The sequence below is a fragment of the Blastomyces dermatitidis genome, assembly GCF_000003525.1.
Source record: "Blastomyces dermatitidis ER-3 genomic scaffold supercont1.2, whole genome shotgun sequence".
In the NCBI taxonomy this organism is placed as follows: domain Eukaryota; kingdom Fungi; phylum Ascomycota; class Eurotiomycetes; order Onygenales; family Ajellomycetaceae; genus Blastomyces; species Blastomyces dermatitidis.
Window position 1 is genome coordinate 6,371,943 of NW_025544775.1, and position 12,289 is coordinate 6,384,231.

The 12,289-nt window shown below is 32.3% G+C and overlaps 1 protein-coding gene across 1 annotated transcript; it reads right to left on the reverse strand.

Moving 5' to 3' along the window:
- Positions 1-213: 213 nt before the first annotated feature.
- On the reverse strand, positions 214-453 carry BDCG_02217 (uncharacterized protein; the record flags this gene model as incomplete). The annotated part of the gene is made up of 1 exon (XM_045417768.1): positions 214-453. One exon carries the CDS (start codon positions 451-453, stop codon positions 214-216), a length of 240 nt encoding a protein of 79 aa, XP_045274499.1.
- Positions 454-12,289: the final 11,836 nt, after the last annotated feature.

Sequence of the window (12,289 nt, forward strand, 5' to 3'; positions counted from 1 at the left end):
TTATACATTATAGTGATTTGTGAATCATGATAGTTAAATATATATATATATATATATCATTCCTGACTTGATTACAACTTGTACAATAATTTTTGAAAACTTAAAATCAATTTTAATTATTAATAATTAAAAACTTAAACTTATAACTAACTAATATAAAAAGAAAAAAATCTACTTCTTCTCTTTCTCATTCTTCTTATCATTCTTCACAATTCACTTCTCATTCTTCTTCTCCTTCTTCTTTTTCTCATCTGAGATGATAATCACCTCAAAATCTCTCTTCACTGCCTTCTCAGAAGAGGGTTTCTGCTGCTCCCTCTCAGCCAGGTCAACCTGCACCTCAAAATCCCGCATTTCCTGGTCTGCTGCCTCAGGTTCCATCTCAGTGACAAGCAGATTGACATACTCAGAGAGCAGGGCTGTCTTCTCAATGTCCTGAATTATGAAGTGCATTCAAGACCTGAACAAGGCCTCAATTCCCTCCTTCTCTGCCAGCTTCTGCTAATCAATTAGAGAATAGAAGTATTATCAAAAATTATTATCTCTCAATAAGTAAAAAACTTATCAGTTTTGACTTCTTTATCTTCTGCTTCAATACTCTCTCAATCTTCTTCTATCATCACTTATTTACAGCAATACTCTTCTTCTCTCTTCCTCTCTTTATCTTGAACTCAAATCATTCTCAGAACTTCTCCTGGTCTCACTGCTGCTGTATGAGACTCTTCACTGTCTTCTTCTTCAATCTCTCACAGGCAGTGCTATCTGCATTATTCCTATACTTAGTTCAGTCTAAATCTATCAGAAGTGTTACTTAAAATTGTTATCATTCTACTCTCTTACAGAGTCTCTTCAAGGCATTATAACATGTCTTGCAATCTGTCTCCTCTCACTTGAACACCTTCTTCTCCTCTTTCTTCAATCTGTGACAGTGCTCATGCGCCTTGATGGTCCACAGGACCGCAGAATATTTAAAGAGAGATGACATGATTAGTTTCAGTGAGTGTTGAAGAAGGATAGAGGCAGAAGAGGCGGCCAGAAATGATATGATAATAATAATGATGATGATGATAATGATGATGATGATAATAATAATGATGATAATGATAGTGATGATGTTAATGATGATAATGATGATAATGATGATGATAATGAAAGAAGAAGTGCATTGAAATATATTACTGACTTATCAAATATAAAGAGATAAAGAAAATATTAACAGCTTTCAGAGATATACAGAAACAGCTACAGTGTTGCATAGCAACATCATCTTCATTCAATGCATGCAGTGTTGATATTCTTTGTATGCAGTTATCATATAATCTATATCAGAGATACATGCAGAAAACAGATCTTTGTTGCTAGAAAGAATAATTACAGCAATTCTCTATTTTCATATTATAAAGATAAGTTATTCTCATTTCTTTCTTCTCTCTTTTCTCTTCTTCTTCAACTCATCACTAAGTTCAAGCTGGTATGAAAACTATTAAAACACTCTTAGAAACCCTCAAATTGAAGAGTATAGACTAATCAAATTTTAAATACAGAAGAATCAAATTACATTCAATATTACTAATTATTCATCCTCTCTCAATAAAACCACAGTCATGTCTTCTCTCCCCTCTTCAAATGAAACATGGCCCGTGAAAAGTGAGTACCACGCCAGGCCATAATGATCAACACAGCCCCAGCATGCAGGGCTGTATACACACAGCATGTGCTGAACTGAGAGACTGTGTGGATTGCAAACTGGCGCCAGCATCTCAGGGAGAGTCATGCAGCATGAGAAAGCTGCAACTCTCAGTCATATATGCAGAGAATGAATCATCACAGTAAGTGCATGTGTATTGTATGAAAGTAATGCTTTTTAATAACACTCAGTCTCTGATATCATGAAAATAGAGTCTCTCTGTGAGATCTGTTTTTACCAGAAGTCAGAGAATCTTATATTTCTCAAGATCACCTTTGCTCATCTTGTCTGTGAAATTGATGAGAGAAATCATCAATTTCAGTGTTCTGTTCTTAATATCATTCAAGTGACAGCAGAGTCCACCCTGGCCACACTTTTTGAGTGTATATTTTCTAAATATTCACATTTATACAGATATATACTGATTATTTATTAGATGATGTTAAGACAATGACTCATTGCAGCTGTGTTATCCTCACTATGAGAGATACACAGTTGATGATGAACATTGTGAAGACTCTGAGAAGTGAGTATTTTAAGAGTGCTGTGACTCTGTGATCTTGATTTTTTTTTTTTTATTTTTTGTTTTTTTCTTTTTCTTTTCTTTTTTTTTTTTTTTTCTTGTTTTTGTTTTGTTTTTTGTTTTTTGTTTTTTTTTTGTATTTTATATTTTTTTTATAATTAAAATTATATGAATTATGATCTGTGTTCAGAAAAGTAATGATATTTGATAACACTCTCTATTGAATTTTCAACAAATGAGCACTATGTTATGATATTATGTAAGTGAGAAGTGATTTCATAGTCTCATTTGATGTCATTCTCAATAATGAGATCAGAATGAAAATGTGACTAAGAATTCAAATATATTCTTTATTCAGAACTAGATTTTTATTTGAAAAGTGAATCTGAGACCTTTAATATTTGAAATAACGTGATTTGAAATCAATGTGATAAACACAAATCATGACCAGAAGTAATGCTTTTAGGCAACATGACAACTGTAAAGTTTGGTCCTGGTTTCAGACACGGTTACACGGTCAGTCTAGTGATGATTGAGAATGACTGAGAGTCAGCAATTGAGAATGACCGAGGATTGAAGTGTACATGAAATCTGTGAAGTGTAACAGAATAGTCTATATGATTGATTGAGGTGGCAGCCGAGGATTGGTGATTGAGAATGACTGAGAATTGTAGTGATGATTGAGAATGACTGAGAATTGACAATCAAGAATGGCTGAGAATCTGCAATCAAGAATGGCTGAGGATCTGAGTGTATGTGAAATCTGTGAAGTGTAATGAAATAGTCTATATAATTGATCAGAGTGGTGATCAAGAATGACTGAGAATCAGAGTATATGTAGAATCTGTGAAGTGTAATGAAATAGTCTATATGATTGATCAGGTGCAGCCTGTCATATTAGCCCTCTCTTTTCAGAAGCAGTTCTCATCAGTCAAGAGCCACTGTTTCAGATAACACAGAACTCAGAGTCTAGATCAGTTGAGAAGAGAGTGAATTGATGACAGTGCAGCAGTTCAGTGTGAAGTATTTGATAAGAAGATATGCTGGAGATTATGATGTCTTATGACTGGAGATTGCATAGTGACTTCTCTTCAAATTGTTGTTATTCAATCTCTTCAAGCTTCTGTTTATAAATTTGAACAGGAGCTAATCTTTTCCCTGTTTCATCAGGGCATTCTTGTAGTTATCTTCTGAATCTTCCTCTAATGTAATGTGGCTGATGCAGACAGACACTGATCCATTCTTTGATCTTTCTCTTGAGTGTGGAGGTGCTGGTCTTTCTCTTGAGTGTGGAGATACATAGGTCAATCAGCAGTTGAAAGTAATGTGTCTCAATCAGTTACAATTAATGTATACTTCATATTGATGTTGATCAGCAACTTCTTTGAGAGTGATCTCAGGAACTCAGAAGCCTGTTCAAACAGTGAAAACTCTTGCTTATGTATAGACATTTGAATCTATTCAGTTCATGGTATCTGCATCATGATTGTTCTTCAGTGTGAGTGTATGAGTGACTGAGTTATCTGTTGATACTGGTGTATAAGTTGCTGAGATGTAATGTCTTCTGTCACTGTTCTGTATACTCTTGAGCTTGATAAGACAGTCATTCAATGTTCAGAGCTGTGTGCAGAAATCTTCATAAGTTGAGTCTTCATTTATACTTATGAGAGCCTGTAAGAGTTCAAAAGTTAATGTCTTCTTGAGCATGCTAATCTTCACTCTATTCTCTCAAGATTGATCACCTGCTTCTAGAATCTTGGTGTTGAAGTCAGGAATAAATGTTGTAAGAGAAGTGTTTCTCTGTTGAGAACTCTGTAATCAATCTAATACTTTCTGTTGTATGTCAGTATCTTGAAACAGAATATCAAGATGTTTCATGATGTTATCAGGTGTTTGCAACACTGATTCACATGCTTTCATTCATGAATGAAACTTCTGTTTCACACAATTCTTCAATCTTTCATTGATATATCAATCTTGATTGATTAATGAACTGATGGAATCTTCATCTACACTCAGTTTCATGAGCATTTTCATTCTTCATGATGAGTAGAGAGTGAGATCAGAAGCATCAAAATATGCAGAGACATCTAAGCATTCTTTCAGTGCTTTTGTATTTGATTCTGTAAATATTGAAATTGCATGAGTTTCTTATTGTGATAATCATTGAATCTCTTCATATTGATGTTATTGAGTTGCATGCATATCAGCTATCTATTGCTGTTGTAATTTCAACATTGCTCAGAGTCACTGTGGCACTGTGTCTATACTCATATTCAAGTTTGAGAGTTCCATATTATTGTTAGACATGATTATATCAATTATTAAATGTATGATATCTGTGAAATCTGAAGAAGTGTAATTGTATTCTCATACATCTGAGTGTCAGAACTCTCAGGTCTTTCACTGATATTCTCTTTTATAAGATCTTATTCTCTTCATAAGATCTTATTACAGGGTCAGAGTGACTGATGAGCAAGCTTCTATCTAGAGACTATCTGAAGACTCAGTGTCTGCTTAACTGTTTAACTGTTTCTCTATTTCTTACACATTATTACACATTCAGATATCTCTTGATGAATAATTGTTTCTGATGAGGAGACAATGCTTGAATAATCATTTTCTAATAAGAAGATGATGCTTGAATAATCATTTTCTAATAAGAAGACAATGAGTGTTTTTATAGTGTAAGAAACCTACACTGATTAGATCAGTATAATATTGATAGGTCTTATATAACAAAGATAAAAATGCTAGAGAAGAAAAGAAAGAGAAAGTGTAAGAATCAGTGATTGAGATGGATATTTATATGTGTATGTGGTGATGTACACGGTGGAGCTTCAGGGCAGAAGAATATATACGCATTCATAGCAGCTGAGGATTGGTGATCAAGAATGGCTGAGAATCATAGTGATGATTGAGAATGACTGAGGGTCAGCAATCGAGAATGGCTGAGAATTGAAGTGTACATGGAATCTGTGAAGTGTAACAGAATAGTCTATATGATTGATTGAGATGATGGCTGAGGATCAGTGATCAAGAATGGCTGAGAATTGTAGTGATGATTGAGAATGACTGAGAATCAGTAATTGAGAATGGCTGAGAATCTGCAATCAAGAATGACTGAGGATCTGAGTGTATGTGAAATCTGTGGAGTGTAACAGAATAGTCTATATAATTGATTGAAGTGGCAATTGAGAATGGCCGAGGATCAGAGTGTATGTAGAATCTGTGAAGTGTAACAGAATAGTCTATATGATTGATCAGGCGCAGCCTGTCACATTAGCCCTCTCTTTTCAGAAGCAGTTCCCATCAGTCAAGAGCCACTGTTTCAGATAATATGAAACTCAGAGTCTAGGTCAGTTGAGAAGAGAGTGGATTGATAATAGCACAGCAGTTCAGTGTGAAGTATTTGATAAGAGGATATGCTGGAGATTATGATGTCTTATAACTGAAGATTGTATAGTGACTTCTCTTCAAATTGTTGTTATTCAATCTCTTCAAGCTTCTGTTTATAAATTTGAACAGAAGCTAATCTTTTCCCTGTTTCATCAAGGCATTCTTGTAGTTATCTTCTGAATCTTCCTCTAATGTAATGTGACTGGCGTGGACAGACACTGATTCATCCTTTGATCTTTCTCTCAAGTGTGAAGGTGTCAGTCTTTCTCTTAAGCATGGAGGTACATAGGTCAATCAGCAGTTGAAAGCAATGTGTCTCAATCAGTTATAATTGATGCATACTTCATATTGATGTTGATCAGTGACTTCTTTGAGAGTGATCTCAGGAACTCAGAAGCCTGTTCAAATGATGAAAACTCTTGCTTGTGTATAGACATTTAAATCTATTCAGTTCATAATATCTGCATCATGATTGTTCTTCAGTGTGAGTATATAAGTGACTGAGTTATCTGTTGATGCTGATGTATAAGTTGCTGAGATGTAATGTCTTCTATCACTGTTCTGTATACTCTTAAGCTTGATAAGATGATTGTTCAATATTCAGAGCTGTGTGTAGAAACCTTCATAAGTTGAGTCTTTATTTATACTTATGAGAGTCTGTAAGAGTTCAAAAGTTAATATCTTCTTAAGCATGCTAATCTTCACTCTATTCTCTCAAGATTAATCACCTGCTTCTAGAATCTTGGTGTTAAAGTCAGGGATGAATGTTGTAAGAGAAGTGTTTCTCTGTTGAGAACTCTGTAATCAATCTAATGCTTTCTGTTGCATGTCAGTATCTTGAAACAGAATATCAAGATGTTTCATGATATTATCAGATGTTTATAACACTGATTTGCATGCTTTCATTCATGAATGAAACTTCTGTTTCACACAATTCTTCAATCTTTCATTGATATACTAATCTTGATTGATTAATAAACTGATGGAATCTTCATCTACACTCAGTTTCATGAGCATTTCCATTCTTCATAATGAGTAGAGAGTGAGATCAGAAGCATTAAAATATGCAGGGACATCTAAGCATTCTTTCAGCACTTTTGTATTCAATTCTGTAGATGTTGAAATTGCATGAGTTTCTTATTGTGATAATCATTAAATCTCTTCATATTGATGTTGTTGAGTTGCATGCATATCAGCTATCTATTGCTGTTATAATTTCAACATTGCTCAGAGTCACTGTGGCACTGTGTCTATGCTCATATTCAAGTTTGAGAGTTCCATATTATTGTTAGACATGATTATATCAATTGTTGAATGTATGATATCTGTGAAATCTGAAGAAGTGTAATTATATTCTCATATATCTGAGTGTCAGAACTCTCAGGTCTTTCACTGATATTCTCTTTTATAAGATCTTATTCTCTTCATAAGATCTTGTTGCAGAGTCAGAGTGACTGATAAGCAAGCTTCTATCTGAAAACTATCTGAGAACTCAGTGTCTGCTTAACTGTTTGACTGTTTCTCTATTTCTTACACATCATTATGTGTTCAGATATCTCTTGATGAATAATTGTTCCTGATGAGGAGACAATGCTTGAATAATCATTTTCTAATAAGAAGATGATGCTTGGATAATCATTTCCTAATAAGAAGACAATGAGCATTTTTATAGTGTAAGGGGCCTACGCTGATTAGATTGGTATAATATTGATAGGTCTTATATAACAAAGATAAAAACACTAGAGAAGGAAAGAAAGAGAAAGTGTAAGAATCAGTGATTGAGGTGGATATTTATATGTGTATGTGGTGACATACGCGGTGGAGCTTCGGGGCGGAAGAATATATGCGCGTTCATAGCAGCCGAGGATTGGTGATTGAGAATGGCCGAGAATTGTAGTGATGATCGAGAATGGCTGAGGGTCAGCAATCGAGAATGGCCGAGGATCAGAGCGTACATGGAATCTGTGGAGTGTAATGAAATAGTCTATATGATTGATCGGGGTGGCGGCCGAGGATTGGTGATTGAGAATGGCCGAGAATCATAGTGGTGATTGAGAATGGCTGAGGATCGGCAATCGAGAATGGCCGAGGATCTGAGCGTACGTGGAATCTGTGGAGTGTAACGGAATAGTCTATATGATTGATCGGGGTGGCGATCGAGAATGGCCGAGGATCGGAGCGTACGTAGAATCTGTGGAGTGTAACGGAATAGTCTATATGATTGATCGGGCGCAGCCCGCCACATAGACTGATGAAATAGATTGATATATGATTCTGCTGTTAGTGACTTTATCAGTGACTCTGTCAGCAGTTTTAATAATAACTTCTTTTTCAGAGTATTTCATAAGTATTGACAGAGATCTGTGTAAGATTCATAGTCTTATGAATATTATCTTTATAGATTCTATCATTGTTAGAGAATATTAAGCTTCTATTTTAAGTATTTAATAAGATATCTTGTTCAGATAGTCAGATAAGTTCTAGTATAAGATTATAGTTAAGATTATTAACTTTATATATATAGATATCTTCACATTGATATTCTCTGACATCTATGTTTAGTTTCATCATGTAATAAGTGTGAATATCTTTTAAATCATCAAATTCTGCAAGAAGTTAAGATCTTGATAAGAGAATACACTGAAGATTATAATATCTTATAATTGAAGATTTAATCATTGTATAATAACATAGACTACTGTCTATCATAACTTTCATATTATATATATTATCTATCATAGTAGATATAAGAATCACATTCATTGTTATTTTCTCTTTAAATTATCATCATCTGACCTCTTTAAGCTCCTGCTTGTAAATTTGAATAAAAGCTAATCTTTTCTCTGTTTTATCAGAGTATTCTTATAGTTATCTTCTGAATTCTTCTCTAATATAATGTGGTTGATGCTGACAGACACTGATTCATTCTTTAAGCAAGGAGATATATAGACTGATTGACAGTTAAAAGTAATATACTCTGATCAGTTACAGTTGATATATACTTCTTATTAACATTAATCAGTGACTTGTTCAGAAGTGATTTCAGAGACTTGAAAGCCTGTTTAGACAGTGAAGACTCTTGCTTATATATAGATATTGAAGTCTACTCAGTTCATAGCATCTGTATCATTGATATTATTTCTCAGTGCAGGTGTATAAGTGACTGAGTTATTTCTCAATACAGATATGTAAGTGTAACATCTTCTATCACTATTCTGTATACTCTTGAGCTTAATAAGACAGTTATTTAATATCTGAAGCTGTGTGTAGAAGTCTTCATAAGTCAGGTCTTTATTTATACTTATAAGAGTCTGTAAGAGTTTAAAAGTTAGTATCTTCTTAAGTATACTAATCTTCATTCAATTCTCTCAAGATTGATCATCTGCTTCTAAGATCTTGATATTAAAGTCAGAGATAAATATTATAAGAGAAGTGTTTCTCTGTTAGATACTCTGTAATCAATTTAATACTTTCTATTATATAACAGTATCTTAGAACAGAATATCAAGATATTTGATAATATTGTTAGATATTTATAACACTAATTCACATACTTTCATTTATAAATGAAACTTCTGTTTCATGCAATTCTTCAATCATTCATTGATATATTAATCTTGATTAATTAGTGAATCAATGATATCTTCATCTATACTCAGTTTTGTGAGCATTTTCATTCTTTATAATGAGTAGAGAGTGAGATCAGAAGTATTAAAATATACAGAAGTATTTAAGTATTCTTTCAGTGCTTTTATATTTAATTCTATAGATATTGAAATTACATGAGTTTCTTATTAAGTTAATTGTTAAATTTTCTTATATTAAAGTTGTTGAGTTATATACATATCAGTTATTTATTACTGTTATAATTTCAATATTACTCAGAGTTACTGTGATATTATATCTATGCTCATATTTAAGAGTTCTCTCATATTATTATTAGACATAATTATATCAATTATTAAATATGTAATATCTGTGAAATTAAAAGAAGTGTAATTATATGAATATCTTATATATCTGTGATATCAGAACTCTCAGATCTTTTACTGATATTCTCTTTATAAGATCTTACTCTCTTTGTAAGATCTTATTACAGAGTCAGAGTAACTGATAAGTAAGCTTCTATCTGAGAACTCAGTATTTATTTAATTATTTAACTATTTCTCTATTTCTTATATATTATTATATATTTAAATATCTTAATAAGTAATCATTTCTAATAAGAAGATAATCAACATTTTTTAAGTGTAAGAGGCTTACACTGAATAGATCAGTATAATATTTATAGATCTTATATAACAAAGTGAAAAACATTAGAGAAGAAAAGAAAGAGAAAGTGTGAAAATCAGTGATCAGAGTGAATATTTATACACATACACAGTGATATACACAGTGAAACTTCAGAGTGAAAGAATAGAGGTTTTTGTACACAGTGAAGCTTCAGAGTAAAAGAATAGAAATTCTGTAAGTTTTCAGCTGAGAATCAGTGACTGAGAATCAGAGTGATAGAAATCTGTGAAGTGTAATGAAATAGTCTATATGATTGATCAGGCGCAGTCTGCCACAACTCAGCTTGAATACTATTATACATTTGACCTCTACATTTTATCTTTCTACTGTGAATACTTCTAGTAGTTAACAGTATATATTATGTCAAGCTGCAAACATCTGAATAATCATCTGTAAGTACTTATTCTTACATTTCAAGCTCTGTCAGTCAGCAATCAATTATTATAACTGAAAGAACTAGAAACTTATATACTTTAATCTCTGTGAACTCTACTACAGACACTCAGAAGTAGTTATCTGAATTATGAATAACTTCTATAAAAGAAGTCTCAGAGAACTTATTAATTACTTACAGAATATTATTCTCTGTATCTGTGACAGAGAAATTCTCTGAACTCATGAATAAATCAATCTTAGTGAAGAACATTCTTGAGCATCTTTCACAGAATTAAGCTATTTTTCTATAAGAAATACTTACTATCTGTAAACACTCTTAAATTAAGTCTCTAGACATAATCTTCAGAGACATCTATAAACTGAAAAGAAACTTTCTTAAGCTATAATTACTTAAGATTAACTACTGAATTATAATCTATAAAAGCTTTTGCAAGTTTGTATTTAAAATTGACTTGTAAGCTCAGCTATATGATATGAAAGATGAAGAAGCTATTATTTATATAATGACAGATATTTACTACACTAAAGTCAAGAACTGACTAAATTATTTAGAGAATAATTATAAGAGATTCTGCTGATCTGTTCTTAAAATCTATCTAGAGAATAAGTTGAGAGACTGTCATACCCTCGGCCGTGTCAAGACCTCATTGCGGTTTCACACAGCTCATTACTTTCTTGTAGATGATTTCATTCATTCTGCAGGCTGTTTGAACCGGTTTTCAATCACTCTATGACATTATTCAGATATATTATAGAAAGATCTGATTGATGAATATGAGAACCTCACTTGTATATAAGATTAGCAGATTACTTTTTCATGATAGTGAGACACTGCTGAGATATCACTCTGACTATTCTCACTTATGAAATAAGAGAAGAGTATTCACTCATTGTCTATATAGAATAGCTAGATGCTGACTTCTCATCAAAGAAATCAGTGATTCATTTTTCTTCTATTAAAATATATATAAGAGTTACTGTGTTTCTGATACAATTGTCTCAGTATACTAAGTATTATATCTGTGATATTCTTACAATAATTCTGTAACTCATGAGCTCACTATTCAAGTAAGATAGTCAAGCTCACTTATACAGCTTCTTAAATAACTATCTCTATATAATGCTGCTGACTAGTCACTGCTTCAGTTCTATTATATTATAATTTAAATCACTCTTTCTGATTATAAGTTTGAATCAGTTGAGCTTTATTAACAGACTGATATAGTTTTATACATCTGTGCTGAGACTGATCTGATCTCACTCTCTGAAGAAAACTTCACATCATCTTCTAGAGTGTGTATATCTCTACTCTGACAGAAATCTGAGATTTCTGAACTCATTGCACTCTTTGATATAAGTTCTTCAATTACTCTATCACTTACAGTCTTTACACATCTACATCTATCATAAAGATAGAGAGATTAAGATCAGAGATTCTTCAAATTATAAGAAAAACATATTGTCTGAATTTCACAGCTTCATCTGTACTCTTGAATGAAAATTCCATCTTAATTCAAGCCAGTTTAATACTTATAAGATATAAGTAATATATATCATTAACCTTCTTGAAGACATCTCTATGACTACTTGAGTTATTAAGAAGAGAGAGCTTGAGTGTATTAATACTGTTATAACTTAAGAAGAATTCAAAAACTTTCTACTGAATCAAATTGAAGATTACTGTAACTGCAGCTTTATAGCAGTGCAGTGATTCATCTCATTACATTAATAAGATAATGAGAATTCTTTCAATTTTAATACAAGATTTGAAGAGTATTGAGAGAAATTGACTGATGATTTAAATCAATTAAAAACACAGCTTTATCTTACAAAGCTGACTCATAAGATATGAATAATAATATCATAGTATCAGAGTTTATTAATCAATCACATTGAGCTTGTCAACTTAGCTTCTTAGATCTATTTAAATAATTAAAACTCTGAGAAAAAGATTAATAAGATCTCTTTTAAATAATTAATAATAAGATCTA